At 33.4% G+C, this 23,121-nt stretch overlaps 1 protein-coding gene across 1 annotated transcript in view; it reads left to right on the forward strand.

Moving 5' to 3' along the window:
• Positions 1–21,205, forward strand: part of LOC132735417 (sodium- and chloride-dependent glycine transporter 2-like) — a gene marked incomplete at its 3' end in the record, with an annotated part of 38,081 nt that extends 16,876 nt beyond the window's left edge. The window contains 7 exon segments of the mRNA XM_060722360.1: positions 10,630–10,854; positions 11,121–11,268; positions 11,617–11,755; positions 11,948–12,082; positions 12,432–12,535; positions 20,667–20,791; positions 21,093–21,205. Coding sequence (XP_060578343.1) covers positions 10,630–10,854; positions 11,121–11,268; positions 11,617–11,755; positions 11,948–12,082; positions 12,432–12,535; positions 20,667–20,791; positions 21,093–21,205 — 989 coding nt within the window.
• Positions 21,206–23,121: the final 1,916 nt, after the last annotated feature.

Below are 23,121 nucleotides of genomic sequence, written 5' to 3' on the forward strand. Positions count from 1 at the left end.
CAGTGGGCATATTTAAATTACAAATTATTGTCAGACATATTTTCAAGCATAGAGTACCGGAACAGACATTAGATGTCAAATATATACATTCGTTTTAAATTATCTCTGTTTCTGTTTACATCTGAAACCACGTGGAAGAACTACACTTAACGAAACTTATAAGTACTCCGATTTCAAACTTGCAGGAAAACTCCGGTTTTCAAAATATATACTAAACTTGAAGGTATTTGATTTTTTTTACAATGGTGATCTCAGTTACTGATTTTCTGTTAAGTTTGAGTTATTGTAAAATGCATTTACTATTATAAAATGATGATACTATGATTAAAGTTTATACAGTATCGACTTAGACTAGTTATAGTAATTCTAACACAATATAATAAAAAAATAGTCGGAGTACTTATAAGTTTCGTTAAGTGTACTTTCAATCCGTATTGTTTCCGAGGTTATTATAGATAATAGCCGAGGCAGTTCCGATACAGGAACAGGATTGGAGCAGTACCTCCAGACGCTTGCAGAAATCATGATCACAAAATAAATAAATATCGTGTTTTTTTTCGCCGATTATTACATTTTTCATTCATTATCATACATAAATCATTGTGAAAAGATGAATTAGACCTTTTAAAGTTCATTCCGCTGGGTAGAAAGGCAAGATTTTAGCGTTTTAGCATTCAAGCGCATTGTCCGATTTATACCGGAATACGGTATTAAGCGTGGTGCTTCAAAATGGTAAAAAGCTTGGTCTAGTAGATAACTTTACTTACCTTGGAGTACTTTTTAATTATAATGGTATATTTTTTAAATAGAAAAAAAAATCTTGTTGATAATGCTAGAAGAGCAATGTTTTCTGTGATCCAAAAGTACCGTAAATTATGTCTACAAATTTCTTTGCAATTACATGTACATTTATTTAACTCTATAGGTGTACATATCCTTCTTTATGGAAGTGAAGTTTGGGGATTCGAACAAGTTAAAATTCTAGAGAAGTTTAAGTTGTATTTTTGTAAGTTTATTTTGAATTTAAAAGCTTCAACACCTAATTGTATGGTTTGTGGCGAATTAGGCATATTTCCATTAGTCTTACAAGTGAAAACAACAGTTTTGTGTTTCTGGAGTAAAATTATCAATGCTAAGGAAAATAAGATATGTAAACTTCTGTATAATATTATTCGGTAATATCTTTATAAATAATGATTTTTGGAACTTACAAAATTGATAAATCTTAATTTGAGCATCATATTTATGATATAAAACCATAAAAATTGTGTTACAGGATCTTTAATGAATAGTTGTGAAAAAATTCTACTAAAACAATCTTTATTCTGTAAAAACATTATGTTAAAATTAAGATAATTAATATTTCTCATTCTCCGTTCCCATTTGTTACAATGAAAAATACATGTTGTATTGATTTCAGTTGTAAAAATGAACAATATGATCTCCTTTTTTGTTTATTTATTTTAGTCATAATTGTATTCTTTTATTGTGATATTAATGATTTTTGACTGTTTTTTTCTGTTTGTTTGTTTGTTATAACCAGTTGCATATTATATGACTTGGTTTAATAAAAACTGAAACTGCTAGTCTCACTCGTCAATCTGTAGCAATCAGTCTCGGGCAATAACAACAAACCGCAACTGAATCAAGAACCGGCTTATTGTAAAGATGAGTATTTTTCAGATGATTGTATTTCGCTGAACAAAAAACTGCGTTTTTTAGAGGACATAATTTTAGCACAAACTAAGTATTTTCAATACAAAATGACATTTTCTCATGGCAAAAATCAGTCTGTGAAGGGTAGGTAACGGTCTCATGTTGAATTATAGAGAAATATCTTAAAAGCTTCTGACTTTGTAATTGATGTATTTCAACACGGTTATATTATTCCATTTTATGAAACTCCTGTTAGTTATCTTCTCAAAAACATCAAGTCTGCTCCTAAAGATTGTGATTTCGTTTCGGGTGCTATCACTAATTTAGCTCATTCTGGTTGTGTTTAAGAAGTTCCTTTCATTCCTTATTAAGTTCATCCGTTGTCGGTCAATAATTCTGGCAAGATACATTTTATCCTTGACTTAAGAGTTATGAATAGATATGTTTAGAAGAACATTTTAAGTTCGATGACTGGTAAGTCGCTTTTGAATATTTGTATCCGGGAGGCTTCATGTACAAATTTGATGTAACCTCAGCATATCACCATATAGATATAGCTCCATCTCAGTAAACCGTGTAGAGTTTTCGTGGATTATCTTTGGGACTGCCATCGGCTCCATTTATCTGGATAAAGTCTTTACGGTCAATTGTTAAACATATAAGGGAAAATGGTATATATTTGTAATATGTTTAGATGACGGGGGGGGGGGGTAAAGGGTAAATAGCTGACTTCAATTGGCTAAAATTAACGTAGGTGGTGTGTCCAATTATATTAAAGTATGTTGTGCGAAAACTACTTTTTTAAGTGCACGGGAAAAAGGAAAGTTCACAGGAAAATTTGTTTCATTAATGCCTGTTTTAGGTTATATTTGCAAATTAATGACAAAACAGTTGCATCATGTCATTGAATCTAGAAATGAGGGCTGGGACTCTGTTTTAGATATTAGCCAGTCTGAGGGAGCTGTTCGAGAAATCTAATTCTAGAAAAAAGAAAGTCATTAGTAAACCAACGTACTAGTATTGAGTCAGTAACAGTCTATTCTGACGCTAGCCAAATAGCCTGCGCTGCTTATATTGAATGGCGCGAGTTGACTGCTATTTTATTAAATAGTTTTTAACCTTTTATAGTAGGGTTAACTGTGAGATGGTGTACCTATAATCAGAATTTCCTTCATATTGTTGATGGGGGAAGTACGAAATTAGATTAACACAAGATAGATTTAGATATATTTGAATAGTGCATTGAACATCAGATTTCTTTACATATGACATGGGTTCTCACAGAATCTAATGCTTTGGCTGATTATTATAGTAAAATATGTGGGTGTTTCAGGAGAGTTTTTTTATTGTATTGATTTGATGTGGGGACCTCATACAGTAGATCGGATTGCGAACCATTTATAATCGAAAGTTTTTTCGTTTTAACAGTTAAGTTTGGGTTCCGGGAACTGAGAAAGTTGACATTTATTCTGTAAACTGGGCAAATGAAAATAACTGGTTAGTACCTCCTGTAGCTTAAGTTCCCAGAGTTATAAATTTTCTGTTTGCTTGAAAAGCTAGCACCTTATTTGCCTTCAGCACCTTGTTTAGCCTATGTTAACGGAATATAACAGTCAAGTAAAACCATATATCGCGGACATGCTTCTTTATATTGTACTGTTTTATTTGAAAGGAAAAGTCATAGAGAGGTTGACTGAACTTTTTTGCACAGCTAATATCGTTGCTTAGAATGTGTGTACAAATGTATTACAGTGTACTTTGTATTAAAAAATGTGTTTACATAGTTTTTATTAGCACACATTTTTTTATTGTGTTTCTTTTTATACATTTTACAGATCTGATCGCACGAAAGGTCAATACAGTTGATTTTTACGATCCGGAATTGTCTTCCTTGGCTGCTGAATTACCAATTTTTATATTGAAATAACACTGTGAAAAGTATCAAGGAGTTTTGGAAAATGATGTTTGGGGCTCGGAATCACGGTGTCGAATCTAACCAGCTAGTGATTTGTATTTGGTTTCATATCTAATATCAGTTATTCAGAGATCACATTATCCAGGTTCTGTTGATGAAATTTACTATTCAGTAAAATGGGCTCATGATTTGGCCAGTTTTAGTTCTAATCATCGTAATTCTACTTGGGTTAAATCAGTCAGGGAAGCAACACATCGAATTTTGGGACATTCTGTGCCTAAAAAAGCCTGTGACTCCTTTAATGTTGAATAAACTTATGGACTTGTTTATAAATGAAGATTCAATTTTGATGTATTTGTGTGTTTTGTAGCTTATGCAGGGTTACTATTTTCTGAGTTAAGTGACCTAAGACGATCAGATCTTCATTTTTTTTCCGGATCATGTTTGCATTTATATAAGATCAAGCAAAACGGACTAGGACTGGTGAAAAGACATGTCCGGTGATTTTGTTAGAGAGATTATATATATATGAGAAATATTACGGATGGTTCGAACAATTTAATTTTCCGTTCAGTGTCTTGTAAATCCACAAATACTTATAAATCAAGAGTTAATCATTTGTCATATACTAGGGTTAGAGAAATTGAACTTAACACGTTTTCTGCAATTGGTTTAGATAAGAAAAAATTTGGGATTCATAGCATTCGGTCCGGTGTTGCTACAGCTGCGGCTAACTTCGGAATTCCCGACCGTTTGTTTAATTAAAAGGCATGGCCGTTGGCTGTAAAGGCTAAAGACGGTTATATTAAAGATGATATTAGTTGTCAAAAATCTAGGTATATGAATGAATATTTTATTTGCAAAGGCTTGATTTGTTAATTGTTTCAAATGCCATTGATTGTTGTAGAACAATATACATGTATAGATTATTTGTTAAATATTATTAGGTTATTGACTATGTTTTTGCGCGATATAATAAAAGCAATGCGATTGGCCAATCCTAATTATGTCTCGTTGTTTATCATGCTTAATAGTTTTAAAAAGAATAAATAATTTATTTTCGTTTGAGTTAGCGAATAAAAAATAATCTATTATATCATCTTTAGGAAAAATGTTTTCCTATTGATCCTTGTTAAGAAACAGATAATAGCATTCAGGTAACAAATTACGCGAGCAAAATGATTGTTTCTATGATTTGTATAAAACTGTTACCCTACCACATCCACTTTAAACACTTACATGACCATTTACCTTTTTATAAAAACCTTATTCAAAATACCTCTAAAATTTACCACAATCAGGGCTGTCTAAATTTCTTAAAAGTATATTGGTTGATCTTGCAAAATGTTTTCTAGTCTGTCGCTCATCCTTTTCCTGTTTACCTACTTAGTTAAATTTTCGACATTAATGGTCAATGGTAGGAAATGTTCATAAAAGTTTTCTCTGCAACTACGTATCACAGCCTCTTGATATTCAGCATACAGCATTGACATGTGGTCCCATAATTTGGGATTCCATTTCAGGTATGTCGCTCATCCACTTCCTGTTTACCGACCTAGTTAAATTTTCAACATTAATAGTCAATGGTAGGAAATTTTGTATCAGTTTTCTCAGCAACAACCTATCACAGCCTCATTTTAATAGACTTACTTTTATACTGAAAATATATGAAAAACAAATTTCACATGTTAGTGAAGGAGTAGTAAACACTAGGACAAATTTGCCAAAAAAAGTCATTATTATCTTTGATTTTTCAGGTATTTCATGATCATATTATAGAAAAAATCATTCCGCGATAAATTATTGGTTTTAGTAAAATGATTTGTCCGGTAATGAAGTTGTAGGACGTAAGTCAACAGTCAGCCCTTTGTCTTGTTTTTCCTTAATATGAATCAATCCGGTGCCCTAAAAATACGAGGTTGTTATAAAAGTACGTCCTACAACTTCATTACCGGGCAAATTATTTTACTTAAACCACTAAATTATCGAGGAATGATTCTTTTGTAGAATATATGAAATTCAGCGCATATATTCAGTCAGGGTCTTTCAAATCTATATTCAGTACGGGTAAAAATAAAGATTCGGCCACTCGACCATTCGATCCATAACAATTCGTCGAACTTGGAATATTGACGATTAAGCCAGAGCATGAAATAAATATAGGCATCTGTGGCCAGAGGCGACGAGAATAAATAATCATTTGAAACTAACTGTAAAGCAGTGTAAGCATTAAGAAATAATACATTAAATTTATGTTCAGAAAATAGGAATTATTTTAATGGGTGCTTGGAATTGCCGAAAAATACCGAAAAACATTTGAAATACAATGAAATATTAAGGCTGTGATTAAAATCAGCAATATAAACAATTCTCGATGGTTATTTAATGACATGGGTTCAATAACATCAGTTTTAAATCGGTAATATATCATAAAATACGCTGATGAAAGTGTTCGCTGAGCCTGCGTCGCACAAAAAGCCGAAAAACACATGCCATAGGCAATAAAAAATGCTAATTTCCATTTTAATCACTAGAGTAATTGTTTTTCACAATTCCGATCAATAAATTTATCAGTTGTCAGCATTATATCGAAAAGAACGCACTATAAAAATGTTTTTGGAAACTCAACGGGTAAGCTAACAAAAACATGGAAAAGCCGAAAAACACTTTTTACGGGCGATAAATTGGTATAATTCCAACAAAATTAGTTTTATCTACTGTTTTCTATCCTTTAAATGATTAGAATTTACTTTCCCTTTGCAACCAGTGTAAATTAGAGAATGATTTTACGATAGGAATTATTTTAATGGGTTCTGTATTAAATGCGATATGAAAGTGTTTTTCGGCAACGTAACAGTCATGGAAAAGCCGAAAAACACATTTTTACGGGCGATAAAATAGTCGTAGTTAAACAAGAGCCGCTATTAAATATTTTTCAACCTTTAAAATGAATAACTATTACATTTTTTTTTGTTACCAATGGAAAATGTCAGTAATATTATATTTATAAATACAGTATGAAAGTGTTTTTCGGCAACGTAACAGTCATGGAAAAGCCGAAAAACACATTTTTACGGGCGATAAAATAGTCGTAGTTAAAACAAGAGCCGCTATTAAATATTTTTCAACCTTTTAAATGAATAACTATTACATTTTTTTTGTTACCAATGGAAAATGTCAGTGATATTATTTTTATAAATACAGTATGAAAGTGTTTTTCGGCTACGTAACGGTCTAGCGTCAAAAACATGGAAAAGCCAAAAAGCACATTTTACGGGCGATGAAATAGACATATTTAAAATAAGAGCTATTAAATAAATTTTTCAACCGTCTAAATGAATAAATATAACATTATATTTGTTAGCAATATAATATATCAGTAATATTTTGTAACAAACATTGTATGAAAGTGTTTTTCGGCTTTGTTACTGATGCCTAGCGTCAAAAACGTAGAAAAGCCGAAAAACACATTTTACTTGCGATAAAATAGATATATATTTTAAAAAAATGCTGCTAAATACATTTTCTCACCCTTTACATGAATAACAATGACATAAATTGTATTACCTTTGAAAAATGTAAGTTATATTTTTGTAATAAATACAGTATGAAAAACTTGTGTTTTTTTCGGCTATGTAACAGTCAGCGTTAAAAACATGGAAAAGCCGAAAACCGCATTGGACGCGCGATAAGGAAGGTATATGAATAAAAATACCCATAAAATTAGACTTCTCAATCGTTTAAATAATTAACTTCTACTTTTTATTTGTTTATAGTAAAAAAAAATAATCTTGCAGTCGTTTTTTGAACGTACGTAGTTTCAATAGAGTAAAGAACGTACATACATGTATATAGAAAAGCAATAATTTATTGCTGATACAATGGCTACACATCATCTAAATCATTACGCAGTATTTATTTTTATTATGTTATTATTCATTTCAGTGGTGAAACTTATAGGCTTAAAGGTCAAAGATTTACATAGTCTGTTATAGGGTATATTTGTGTCCAGTCCATAACTTTTTCATAGATCAAGGGATTTTAAAAATACTTTGGACAAATAATCACAATAATAATACGATATGTCAGGCGCAAAACATTGGTCCTTACCTCCAAGGTCACTTGAGAGGTCAAAGATTAACATAGTTTGTAATAGGGAATATTTTGTGTCCCATCTATAACTTCTTCTAGTTAAAGGGATTTTTAAAATACTTGGCACAAATAGTTACAATAATAAGAGGATATGTCATACACAACACCTGCACCCGTACCTCCAAGGTCAAGGTCAGACTTAGAGGCCAAAACTTAACATGATAAATTTTTAAATTTTGTGTTTCATTTTATTTCTTTAATAAATTTATTGTTGCATTTGCAGATCTAGCATTGATCATAATTTTGGACAGAAAGTCCTGAGATCTATACCTCAATCTTTTGAAATAGCACAATTTTATGCTTCATATAAAACTTCACCGAGGCGGGGGACGTTAGTAACTCTGTTACAAATTCTTGTTATAATACTATGACAGTATGTTAAAAAGTGCTAGACCCAATCTGTTTGATTTCCCAAGATCGATTGTACATTGTGGTTGGTTGAGTATGTGATTGTACGTAGTGATTGGTTCGGTATGTGATTGTACGTAGTGATTGGTTCGGTATGTGCCTGATTCTACGGTGTGACTGGTCGTGCGTGTATATGATTGTAGTTTGACTTTGCATATGTGTACATGATTATACAGTGTGACTTGGCATGTGTGAACATAATTGTACAGTGTGGTTTAGCATGTTTGTACATGATTGTACAGTGTGACTTAGCATGTTTGTACATCACTTTCTCCCTTAACACCCCTGTATATAAATACTTTTTAATTCATAAAATCATTTCGCTAATACCCTTAAAAGTTACATATAAAATTCATGATAATAAAATTCCTTTACTACAATACATTGTAGGAGTCTGTACACCTGAAATTCCAGGCTGCTTTTAAATTGGCAAGATCAATATTATACCACATAGGCATTAAATCCATACAATTTTAATTCCTGTTTTCTATATCAATAGCAATATTCCTATTTTAACCTATTAATAAAAAATATCTTTATAAAAGCACTATAAAAGCACCATACTCAACTTGTTGTAAATATATGCATGTATTGGAACACATATAAAACTACGTAAGTAAAAAAAAATACAATTCAACTAATGACTAGCTTAGTTAAAATTTTAAGTAAAAATTATCTTCTATACAGCATAAAACGTCTACATTGCAGTATTTGGTAGCAGGCTTTGGCATAATATTTAACTATTTCAAAGTTGTTTAGTAAATAACATAACTTTTCCGTGTCAGACAGTGTATCAATTGACGTGTTTTCACCAACAAATCTTCTCTGATATCATTATATATCGGGCAGTGTAAAATTACATGAATCTCATCCTCAACATTTGTGGTACAATTGAAAAATGTTCTATCATTTACATGCAGATTCTCATAACGGCCTGTCCCTAACCGAATAGGCGCAACACCACAACGAAATTTTGTCAAAGAACTTCTATGATAAAAGGGTAAATTTTACTGGAGGTATTTTTCAACAACATGATTTTCTTTAACAATCTATATGTTCTAAGTTTATAACCACCAGTATTTCTATTGGAATCATTCCTATTTAGTGACTGTTTCCACTTATCTAATTCAACTGACCGTAACTTGTTCTCGACCATTCCAACTATTCTCTTAGCACTAAAACATGTACATCATTCATATTTATCTCAATATTTCTTAACATCTTACATATTCTAAAATACTGGTTCTTACATCTGAAAGAAGCACTCCGTCTTGCCCAATCAAAGGTTTTTTGGTTAATTCCACCACTATCCATTTTTGACATTCTGCAGAAGTGACTGACTACAGAACCCCACTGCTTAACTGTTGATGGTTTCAAGCCCATTTCCCCAATTACCGCTGCATTAGGCGTATATTTCCCAACTCCATAAAAATATCTCATTGCTCGATTTTGGATAGCATTTATGCAGGAAAATGAGCGGTCACCCCATTACATTTATCATTTATCAGTTATGTCATGTTAAATGTTAATCAACCATGTGTATCCGACGATGACATTTAGTTGTTAACACTCTACTGGTCATTTAGTTTGTCAACACTCTAGTGGTCACACTTTTGCCCCAATTGTCTCAAAACTTAGTAAGAATGTGTGTGACATGTTTTGGTCTGAGTTTGAACATGGATCACCTTGGTTAGAAGTAGGTCACAGTAGCCAAAAATAGAAAAATGTTTTAGCTCAATATTGTTATGTGAATGGTCCATCTTAAGTTAAGAAGTTGGTAACACAGCTTGATTATGGAAAAAAACTTGTTAACTTGCTGTCCAATATAAATGAATTTCTTGGAAAGGTTGTATATGAAGACTATATGTAACAATTATTGAATAATGAAAATATTACAGTACATTTGAATTGATTTGATTATGGGTTTCATTTTTATTAATAAACGATAAAGTAATTCATTTGAAAATTAATGTGTAGATATGAATACAACACACCAGAATATATATATTAATGCATCAAAGTACAGTACATAGATCTGTAACATGGAAAGCTGTACAAAAGGATGTACTATAATTTGGTAATTAAGTCTTGTAGGATGATTCAATTAATTGACTTTGTATAGAGTTAAAGCCAGAACCAGGTCATGTCTTTTATTAGATTAAGATAGCATCACTGAAGACTCAATATTAATGTTTCAATATTCTATACTGCGGTCCATTTAACGGGTGTTTAAAAAATGATTTCTTTATTGCTCATCTATCAGCTTGCCTATCAATACACAGATGGAACATCACATCTTCCTTGTCTCATTAATAACTTTGGAAGGAAAAAGCATTGGTGTGAGTCACTTGTTAGGGACATTGACATTGGTCAGAAGATGACCCCTATTGTTTTTGAGGTCAGTAGGTTAAAATCAACATGGCTTTGATGACAAAAATGGATTAAATTATCAAGCAATGTATACTTCAGTGCTTTCAGTGCTTTGATTTTGTTTGCAGGTATCGGATGGGGTATGGTCACAATCAGCGGTCTTGTGTGTGTCTACTATAACGTGATCATAATGTATTCCATCTACTACATGCTCGTCTCGTTCGTCAACCTTGACGGTGAAGTACCATGGATAGATTGTGACAATCCATGGAATACTGAGAACTGTAGAGCAGACCCATATCCTGATTTTGACAGTATGACAGACAACGTCACAAAAGTTGATGAGCTCATAAGTAAGTTAGTTTACATGCATATACATATATATTTAAAATTTATAAAATGTAGTTTTAATTGTGTGGGCCTGTTTAATGAATAGATATTTATTTGACAGTAATATAGTTTGAAAGAACGTTGTTTTGATTATATTTCTATTCACATAACAGAACTAATTTATTAGAAACTTATAGTATTCAATCTTGTCACTTTCTCAGATAAAATTGTTGATGCTCTCCATCAAATCTCACATAAATAATATATGGTTGATAAACATCTTTTATAGAAATGATGAATACTAAATGCTTAAATACAACATTAGCTTCTATGAATATGAAATGGCAAAGTGTATATGAATTGGGATACGATGTAATCAAAACTAATTTCTCTGACTGTAATCGAGTCCTGAAGTTGCCAAGCGATGAATATTGGAAGTAAGTTGTGTAACTGAATTCTCGAAAAAGGTAACCTCCACAATGAATGTATGTTGTTGTTTTGGTTTAATTTCCAGATCAGATCTTTCGCTCTGCAAATGCAGTTCTTGAAATTAACTTTAAAGATTTAATTTTATACTTTCCAAGTTACTAAAACATTAACATGTAATCCTCCTATTCTCAAATTTTAACAGGTTTCAATTAAAAACTTGTCAGATATAATCTTGTTACATAACTTATTTAGCTAATGTGAATGAAAGATAGATGCGATTTTATTTTGCTAATATTTCATTGAAAATCAGAATCACTGAAACATAGCCATTGAGTTATTTCTTTTTCTTTTATAAGTCGATACGTTCTGAGACTTCACGAATCTGACGGAATCGACAATATCAACGGTGTCAGCTTGAAAAATGTCATGTGCCTTTTTCTGGCCTGGATAATTATTTTCTTCTGCTTGATGAAAGGAATCAAATCATCCGGAAAGGTTGGAAAATTTTGTCTTTCGAAATTCTTTGTTAGTCTGGTTCTTTAAGGAAGTAAGCAATAGACTACTATTATTGTGTTGATTAGTTCAATTAGTAGTCAAATTAAGACATCATTGTTTTGCTAGCATATTCTTCGGTATTTTTTTTTCTTTTTTTTAAATGTGTATTGCAAGTTTTTTCCATTTGATCAGGTTGTTTACTTTACGGCAACTTTCCCGTATGTTTTACTGACAGTGCTGCTTGTGAGAGGTCTTACCTTGGACGGTCACAAGGAGGGTATACATTTCTATATCATACCAGAATGGGAGAAACTAAGAGATCCTAAGGTATATCTTACATATTATTTTATTACAAATTGTTTGTTGTTATAGTAACCGTCTAATTACCTATATAGTGGACTTTATTAAAGTGTATAGAATTGATCGTAAATATGCATTGAAAATTATAGAAGGTTTAAAATGAGGACAAAATACAATAATTAAGTCGATCATAATTCGAGAAATTTATTTTTATTTTTATTTGTATAAAGGCATTTACGCCATATGCTTTATATCAGACATGTAAAATAAAGTTACATAAGGCCTTATATCACACATATATCCACACTCATGTCTACAAGTTTTAACCATCTTTGGTCAAATGATAATATACAGCACTTTATCTATATTGTGAAAGGTGTGGTCAGACGCTGCCACACAGATATTTTACTCACTAGGACCAGCGTTTGGAAGTCTTATAACGATGTCCGGCTTCAACAAGTTTAAGAACAACTGCTGGTTGTAAGTATAAAATAACTCTAAATATCTTATGTAGTAAATAATATAAATACATGCAGATTATTAAATACATGGGAAAGGAACTTCATCACACAGCAATGACACGTCAACTTATATTACGTCATGATTATGTCAAGGTTTATAACTAAGTGAATGGGTAAACCATTTATAGCTCGACTTTTTTCGAAGAAAAAAAATAGAGGTATTGTTGTTGTCATGTCGCGTTGCCGTTGCCGTCCCCCGTGCTTTAACCTTGATCATAAGTTTTTTAAGTTCTTAGTGTATTGCCTTTATACTTGGCTATAACAACCCTTGGGAAAAGACCTTTAGGTAGACTAAGCTAAACTTGACCTTCATTCATAAATGACCTGACTTTGAATGTCAAATGCCTAAATTTTGCTTGAGTTTTGCTGATTGTTTTGCATTAGTGACTATAACTTTTTAATGGATTGTCTTCAAACTTTAACACAACAATCGTTTAGAATAGATCTTCAAGTAATCTAGATAAACGCTGACCTTCACTCATAAATGACATTGACCTTGAAAAATTATATTAATTCTATATTTATTATTATATTGATTATTAAAAATTATTAAAATTATTGATTTTTTGGGTGTAACTGGCTATAACTTTGTTATAAATGAATTGATTGACTTCAAATTAATATGAATTCATGAATATTAAACTCAAATTGACATTGGATCATTAATGACCTTGATCTTTGGGATTAAATTATTGTTTTTTTAAACTGATTTTTGCTATAATTGACTTTTACATAATTTATAAATGGATTATCTTCATACTTGGACAAAATTACCTTTTGGAGAAGACCTTTTAAAAGGTTGAACTGATCTTGACCTTGAGTTTTAAATGACCTTGACCGTCAAGGTCATATCATTGAATCAGGTTAAATTATCAAAATTTTGTTATTTATGTACGAATTTGATTTATACTTAGACAAAACAAGACTTTCTACTAAACAAGTAAATAATTCAGATGTGACCTTAACCTTTAATTGACCTTGACCATCAAGGTCAAATTAATAAAATTCTCATATCTTATCCTATAAAATAAGATTTGGACCATGTTGTGGAACAGAATTAATGCACTAATTCCATCTTGCTTGGTGATATTAGAACTCACATTATGCTTTGTTTCATACTTGGATGCACTATCATGTAATTGCAACTTCATGTGTTCCTTTCTAAACCATCTAACTGACATATTTTGTTACCTTGTTAACATTCAAGGGTTCAAATGATGATTTAAAGGTCAAATTTGAATATGGGTCACCTGGGGTCAAACACTACGTCACACAGCCTTTTTATTTTCCCCTCGTCGTGGGTATGTGGGGGTCGAAGGCATCCCCCTCCATACCTTACAAAGATTTTATTTATCATATATACATATATCCCCCTCCATTCCTTACAAAGACTTTATTTATTATTTTATATATATTATTAGTTATAAAGATTGTGGCCGTATATAAACGGCTATTTGGAAATAGAACCCGAGCCGCTAGGCAAGGGTTATATTGCAAACAGCCGTTTATATACGGCCATATGACCTGTCAACAATCTTTATAACGAATTTATAATACAGCAAGCATCGTGTTTTAGATAAAAAAGTAAGATTTCTTCATAAATCGACAGCAGTCGTGTATATTATAAGTTATAAAGATTGTTGACAGGTTATATGACCCTATATAAACGGCTATTTGTAAATATAACCCGAGCCGCTAGGCGAGGGTTATATTGCAAACAGCCGTTTATATACTGCCATATAACCTGTCAACAATCTTTATAACGAATTTATAATACAGCAAACATCATTTTTTAGAGAAAAAACTAAGATTTCTTCATGAATCGACAACAGCCGTTTATATAAAACTATATAAACGTCACGATTATCCAATGAAAAGCGACGTTACAAACGTGCAGTATTATAAAAAACCAATCTCCTTCGCAGTGATCTCCCCTTATCAGTACAGAGATCTCTGCCATCACAAACATTGAAATATCAATATTTGGATATTTATATTTTTTAGCTTTTTAATTTATTTTTCATTATTTTGTATACTTTTGTTGTTTTTTTTGGATAAAATATAACGAACGTAGGTACAAAAAGTTAAAAATAAAACAGAAAGAGAAAAATGACGTTAGATTTTCTATGTAACGGTCGATATTTGAATTTGAATTTCGACGTTACGTCATGTGACTTTCATCATCATGTGACGTCTGTGAAGGCAGTGATTACAATTCTTCCAAGGGAGGTAATCACTGTGAGGAGTTTGATAAAAAACTATATCAACGTCACGATTATCCAATGAAAAGCGACGTTACAAACGTGCAGTATAATAAATAAATATATATATACTCGACCCCCACATACCCATGACGAGGGGAAAAATATACATGTATCAAATATTTGTTGATTAAGTAACAATTATTGGTTTTGTATTAATTAATTATAAATTTACTTTACTTTAAAAAGAATTAAATGATTTTTTGAACAATTGTCCAATTCATTATGTTATCTTTTGTGCATCAATAATTGAAGAGGCTAATACTAATCCATCTATATTTGGTAAAATATCTATGATATTGAATTTAATGTGAAAATAACATTAAATTCATTATCATAGAATCAATTGATAACAATAGGAGTAAAATTTACAGACGGATTCGTGAAGAGTTTTGGATAAACAAGTTACAAACATGGTCACCTATTGGACTGAATATTAAGACAAAACAAGTTAAATGTTGATGCTGCACATCAATGACGCCGACAAATGATGTGAACAGTCAATCAGCATTGAAAATCGTTCTCTATTACAGTTGAATATCCGAAGCACAAATCAATTGTTTCTCCATGGTCTTGGTATGTGCTCGTTGTTTAATAATAAAGTTGCATATTTTTGTGAAAAAGTAGAACTCACAAAATAATGCCATGTCTGAAATTCGAAACTGTTTTTCTGTTGCGACAAAGATTGAAACACGCCCGTTTAACTCGCACCCATCTAGGACGTGTGACACGATAAACAAAGTGAGTTTTTCATAATTTTTGATGATTACAGACATTTATGTAAAAATATCGGAATGCAGTTAGCTAGCGATGTGTTTTCCGAGTATGCACATGTAAAGATATTGCCTATTGGTCGACAATTTGATGGAAATACCGTGCGACGCAGTCACTTGGGGTAGCTGGAAAACTGGAGACAATCTCTCCGGACCAAATTTAACATTGAAAAACGTCGATTCTGGTGACGTGTTGTGCATTCTAACCTAAAACAGATGCCCACAAGTCTTCAGCGTAAATTATTACATGAATGTCTTCATAGAAAGGAAGATATACCCTTTTTTGCTTTAATCCTCGTTGTGAGCACCATAACCTCGTTGTGAGCAAGACAAGCGCAGTGCGTGTCTGGTTTTAATATGTAATTCAAGTGGGGAGAATACAATTTTCAATCTACCAAAAGCAATCAAAACGTTTTTGCACAATAGTTTCTCTTTGCAATAGTTCTTCTTTGTCTACATAACTTGGCCAGTCTAACATGAATAAAAATCAGGATAAATGCATGTTTATATCACACAGACTGCCCTCTATGTTAACTCTGGCAACACGAAGTATATGCAATTAAATACATAATTTACCTCCCCTTATTAGTTCACCACCATTTGCACAAACAGCAAAACATCTGCAAAATTGTGGGTATAAGTAGTTTTTTTTGTTTACCATTATCTATTAAGCTAAGAATATACTAGTGAAGTGTTAAAAGTTACAATACACAAAATAAGTAATCCTCCGCGAAAAACGATAGTCGCATATAGTAACAGATTCAATAGTTCTCAGCGTTTGTTTGCTCTGTACACGAGCATTTTTCATGATTTTAGTTGCACTGTCTTTCCTAGAAAGCTCATGACAGTCTGTGTTTGACATTTAAATAGCATTTTCATCATGAAATAGTGGCATTTTAAGAAATCTTCTTGACTTCTTAGGTGTTTCACCACTGGTACAATTTTGGGTTAGCTAATTTTACAGTGTGTTTAACTGAAAAGGATGTTTTTGCAAGAGACATGACCAAATTTTTTTTTTTATTTTTATGCATCACTGACAGTTTTTCTAGTAGTTCTAATATTTTTCAGACCAGGGCAAGTACATACTTGATGCCTCGCTTCGGTCTCTCCTTGAACGACCCCATGTCCAATCACTGAATAGAATAGTAGGCCCTACTGCAGTTGGAAGGCCTTGTCCAAAGAGGTGTTGTGCCTAATTATGCATTAAATTGATTTACTAATAAGGACATTATGGCCAATCTTAAATGTTTTTGGACAATTTGACCTTCAAGGTAAAGGCCATTCAGGGGTCAAGGAAAAAAATACAGGTCCGTAGGAAGGTCTTGTGCTAAGGGATGTTGTGTTAAAATATGAATCAAATCCGTTTACTAATGAGGAAGTTATGGCCAATGTTAAAGTTTTCGGACGGATTGACGGACTGACGGACGGACAGTTCAAAACTAATATGCCTCCCTTCGGGATATGCACAACGTCTTGCAAAGAAATGCTGCTGTGCAAAAACGTTTTAATTGCTTTGGTAGATTGAAAAAATATATTTTCACCATCTTTTGTTTGTTTTGGGTTTTACGTCACATCGACACAGTATATGTCATATGGCGACGTTCCAGCTTTACTGGTGGAGGAATACCTCAGGTGCCCTTCCGTGCATTATTTCAGGCACGAACGGGTACCTTAGTAGAACCACCGACGTTCCGTAAGCTAGCTGGATAGCTTCCTCACATGAAAGAATCCAAAGTCCCTGTCGGGATTCGAACCCAAAGAGGTGAGGGGCAAGTGGTTTGAAGTCAACGACCTTAACCACTCCGCCACGGACGCCCCCTTTTTCACCATCTGAATAACATATCACCAGACACGCACTGCGCTTGTCTTGCTCACAACGAGGTTATGGTGCTCACAACGAAGATTAAAGCAAATAAGGGTATATCTTCGTTTCTATGAAGACTGTCATGTAATAATTTACGCCGAAGACTTGTGGGCATCTGTTTAATACGGTCTTCCGTCTGGACACGTTTGGACAATCGTGACATTTTATTTATTCTGTACCCGCGATGCACGATGGTACGATGGTGAAAACGCGATGGCACGATGGTACGATGGTGAAAACACGATGGTACGATGGTGAAATCACGATGGTACGATGGTGAAATCGCGATGGCGCGATAGTACGATGGTGAAAACGCGATGTTACATCGCGTTTTCACCATCGTACCATCGTGATTTCACCATCGTACCATCGCGTTTTCACCATCGTACCATCGCACCATCGCGCTATCGTGTTTTCACCATCGTGCCATCGCGCTTTCACCATCGTGCCATCGCGATTTCACCATCGTACCATCGCGATTTCACCATCGTACCATCGCGATTTCACCATCGTACCATCGCGATTTCACCATCGTACCATCGCGTTTTCACCATCGTACCATCGCGTTTTCACCATCGTGCCATCGCCTTCCGGTGGACATGCGCATTGTACATCTTTATCAACAATGGATGAATGCATAACTATGTATTATGTGAGAGGCTATACGTATCGAGACATTTTAAATATAGTGAGGCTTAAAACGGGATTTGATCTCAGCACAGACTATTTAATAAGTGTTGTGTATTAAGATTCAATCATTATAAAACCTTTATGCACTGTGCTTAATTCATCTTGTCTAGATATCTATAACACAAATTTTTTAAGGTTTTATATCATAAATATGATGCTCAAATTAAGATAAGTTCCAAAAAGCATTATTTGTAAAGATGTTACCGAATTTAACATTTCATGTAAATAAAGGGAGGTAATAAAAATTTATTTTCTGTAAAGTCTAAGTCAAATTTTTCAATAAGAAATGAATGCATATATTTTAATGATTACATATAATATGTATAAATATTTGCAGTACATATTTTACATATTCTCGATGTTTGAAACTTGTTTTATATTAAAGCATTATTATATAAATATATATAATTTCACTGAAGTGTGGTGTTAGCTCAACCGGTACAGCGTTGGACTGTGAATCGGGCGATCGGGTTGGATTCCCCCGACGGGTGCAGGTCACTTTCGTTGTGATTGATCATGAAATCCTTTCTACGGTCATTGACACTGGTCTCTGCTCTGAAAACAGCCATTTTTCACAAAATGCCCATGAAGTAATGGGTTAATAAGTGTTGTGTATTAAGATTCAATCATTATAAAACCTTTATGCGCTGTGCTTAATTCATCTTGTTACGGTAAACAAGATGAATTAAGCACAGTGCATAAAGGTTTTAAAATGATTGAATCTTAATACACAACACTTATTAAATAGTCTGTGATTAATAGTGAGATCTAATCCCGTTTTAAACCTCACTATATTTAAAATGTCTCGATACGTATAGCCTCTCACATAATACATAGTTATGCATTCATCCATTGTTGATAAAGATGTACAATGCGCATGTCAACCGGAAGGCGATGGCACGATGGTGATAACGCGATGGTACGATGGTGAAATCGCGATGGCACGATGGTGAAAACGCGATGGCACGATGGTGAAAGCGCGATGGTACGATGGTGAAATCGCGATGGCACGATGGTGAAAACGCGATGGTACGATGGTGAAATCGCGATGGCACGATGGTGAAAACGCGATGGTACGATGGTGAAAGCGCGATGGTGCGATGGTACGATGGTAAAAACGCGATGGTACGATGGTGAAATCACGATGGTACGATGGTGAAAACGCGATGTAACATCGCGTTTTCACCATCGTTCTATCGCGCCATCGCGATTTCACCATCGTACCATCGTGATTTCACCATCGTACTATCGTGTTTTCACCATCGTACCATCGTGCAATCGCGTTTTCACCATCGTACCATCGTGCATCGCGGGTACAGAATAAATAAAATGTCACGATTGTCCAAACGGAACACCGTAGTTTAAGGTTAAAATGCACAAAACTTAACCAAAATCGACGTTTTCAATGTTAAATTTGGTCCAGAGAGAAGTTGTCTCCAGTTTTCCAGCTATCCCGAATGACTGCGTCGCACGGTATTTCCATCAAATTGTCGACCAATAGGCAATATCTTTACATGTGCATACTCGGAAAACACATCGCTAGCTAACTGCATTCCGATATTTTTACATAAATGTCTGTAATCTTCAAAAAATATGAAAAACTCACCTTGTCCTAGACGGGTGCTCACAACGAGGAACGGATGTTGCTCACAACATTTTAACCGATGGACATTTTTCACTCGTTGTGAGTTAAACGGGCGTGATAGTGTAAGACAAGAAGCTAAAACGTGATTCATGAAAATAAACAGAAACTCCTTGATAAAGAGGGGTTTATCCCATCGAAACGTTGGGGGTTTAAACTTTGTGAAAGTGATAATTATTATTTACATGTTTCCAGAATGATTTTATATTTTTTTCTAAATCAACTTGAAAGTTAATACCAAGTAATCTACTACGTCACACAGCCTATATAATATGGAAAAACCTTGTGAACACTCTAGGGGATTTTTTTCAAGTCCATATATCCTAGAAATTGGTCAGGAAGTTTGTTTTAAGGATTTCTAGGTCAGGTTTGAATATGGGTCTCTTAGGGTCAAAAAGAAGGTCACACAGCCTAAATATGGAAAAAAAAACCTTGTTTACACTCTAGAGATTACTGTTTTGATCCAAATAATGGAAACTGGTCACAAAGGTTGTTTTGATGATTTCTAGGTCAATCACATGGAGCCTTCATAATCAGGTGAGCGATAGAAGGCATGGCCCTCTTGTTTAAAAAGAGAATAACCTTTTTTCTTTTTTTAAAGATTTGCTTAAACCTTTCATTTGTTTGCATTTAGAAAAAGTAAAAAAATGTCAAGCTTTGCCCCCCGCCCAGCAGTGGCTCTTGTTGAAAAATTGTTACAGACTAGAATCTGGGCCGGGGGCATTTCTGTTAAAAACACGTTCTTGTTCAGATTAGACAATGTTTGAAGTCCTCAGAACAATATATTAATTGGTGACAAAATATAATAAAGATCGTTTTAAGACAAATATTCAAGCGTACTTTCACTTTATATGTTACAGAGACTCTGTTATTGTTTCGTTTATCAACTGTGCCACGAGTGTCCTCGGAGGGTTTGTCATCTTCTCAGTGCTTGGGTACATGGCACACCAAACTAACCAAGCCGTCGCAGATGTCGCCGACAGTGGTATGTATAATGAAGCTTCTTATTTTGAATACCTCATTAATTGATTCCTTTGTTTTGTTTTGCTTCGTGAATAAACAAAACTCGATTATTTTGCGATTAATTTATTTAGAATTAAAAACATTCTACTATTTCTTATTTCATGTCATTTTCAAAGGAAAACAGAAAATGATTCCAGGAACTGACTTGAGGGTGTTTCTATACGTTTATACATTAAAACTTCCAACATAATTTAACTAAAATAAATTCTGTATAAACTGAAACAGTAAAAACTGGCATAAAAGATAATAATTTTGTGTTATAGGTCCCGGTCTCGCTTTTGTCGCATATCCAGAAGGAATCGCGAGACTTCCGGTTTCATCCCTTTGGGCCTTCCTCTTCTTTTTCATGATTCTTATACTTGGACTGGACAGTCAGGTACATATTTATATTTAGATAAAGTTTTAAAATGAAGGTTTATTTGATCATCTTTTAAAATAGACGGGTTTGATTTTCAGAAAAGAGCCTCCGTTAAGAGTCTAACGGCATTTTTTAGTACAAGCAGGTAGTCAATCGTTCTTACATAATTCGGGTACGCTGAATCCATTTTTTGCTATACCACGGCTGTACTTGAAGTCCTTGACCTTCTAAAGGTCAAATCAAAATGGCCGCCATTGTCCTTCACCATCTACTAAAAAAATTATCATTTCTGGTACATATCGTATCGTATGTCCGTTAATCTGCATGAAATAAAGTTTCAATTACAGTGGAACCTGTCTAATCCGAACTCGTCCGGACCAGAAGAAAATTTCGGATTAGAAAGGTTTCCGGATTAGAAAGGTTTCCGAATTAGAAGGTTTTTACATGTTTTTTTTTTTTTTTTCATTTTATTTGCAAAAAAGTTTGAGGAAAGAAAACGGGAATGCATTTAAAGTTGCGATTTAAATATTTTATTTTTGCAGTCTCTTATTGTTCATTTTAATACATGTGAATACAAAAATAAAGAAATAAAAATAAAAAATAAGCAAAAATATTATGTCCACAAGGGTAAGTTAACCAACGATGTTAAACAGGAGGCCGAGACATTATTAGATATTCGTACCAGCATTTGTCAATTGTTGTTTACTCTTATCCGATTCAGTGACTATCCGAACTCACTGACAGTTTCCATTAATTTTCATTACTTAATCACGTATCATTGAATCCAATACAAGGGATTAAAAGATATTTCTATTGCATTATATCAAAATATTTATAGAAGCTGACGAAAAGCAATCAATTAAGCAATTATAGAAGATATCAAGGCAAGCTAAGTGTAATTTTCACACCTTCGCAGATCGTACGTTTCACCCATTAATCAAGCGAAATAACACTTATCAGTTTGGTGTATGTTTACACATGCAAGATGTGCGATCGATTATTTGTTATTTTGAATGAAGGTGTGACATTTGGCAAAATCTGTTCGGATCCGAGAGGTAAATTTTAGAGTAAAATAAGAACAAAAATTGAACAAATCGTCCGGAATTCGGAGTAGACAGGTTCCGGATCCGAAAGGTTTTTTACTATTGAAAATCGAACGAATAAAATCGGGACCGGACACTTCGTTCGGATAAGAAAGGATTCCGGATTAGAAGGGTTCGGATTAGCAAGGCTCCACTGTACTTTTAAGAATAATTGGCTGATAATTATACATGCTTTACACATTGACTGCAATGCCGGCCATCTTTGATTTCAAAATGGAGACCCTTTTTAACAAATATAAGTAAAGTGCTTTTAAACAAATGGATCCTTCTGTAGGAATGTGTATCAATAATTGTATAATGATATGAGCAACATTTCATGTCGAATTGTACACACTGTGTAGGTATACTGCACACTTTAATTTATATCATTATTTCAAACTATCACAGGTCATTCTTTTTGGACAATTAATCTTTATCAGGTATCTGAGATCCCAAATGTCTTACATAAAACCTGCACATTTTAATTTACCATTAGATGTTTAAGTTTTCTTTATTTTTATAGAATAGCATTTATGTATACATTTATGGACACTGGATCATTTATAATTTGAATGCCAAGAGTCAAGGTCAGTATGTAAATATTTTAAAAATTGTCTGTCATCTTCATAGGTCAGCGACTATGTCTTTGAGCCCGCATGTCTTTGCAACAATATCAATTGTACGACCCGATTAAAAATAGAAAAAACAACAACAACAACAGAATCCCTAAAAAACGATCAAAACGGCAAAATTGAAAACGTTGTAGGCTCGATTTGATTGAGCCTGTACATGGACGTTACTGGAAATTGCAAGGTACCGCCCAAGCACCTTAGCATCGGCCTAAACAAAATT

The sequence above is a fragment of the Ruditapes philippinarum genome, unplaced genomic scaffold (assembly GCF_026571515.1).
Source record: "Ruditapes philippinarum isolate M1 unplaced genomic scaffold, ASM2657151v2 ctg3442_1_1_1_1, whole genome shotgun sequence".
Lineage (NCBI taxonomy): Eukaryota > Metazoa > Mollusca > Bivalvia > Venerida > Veneridae > Ruditapes > Ruditapes philippinarum.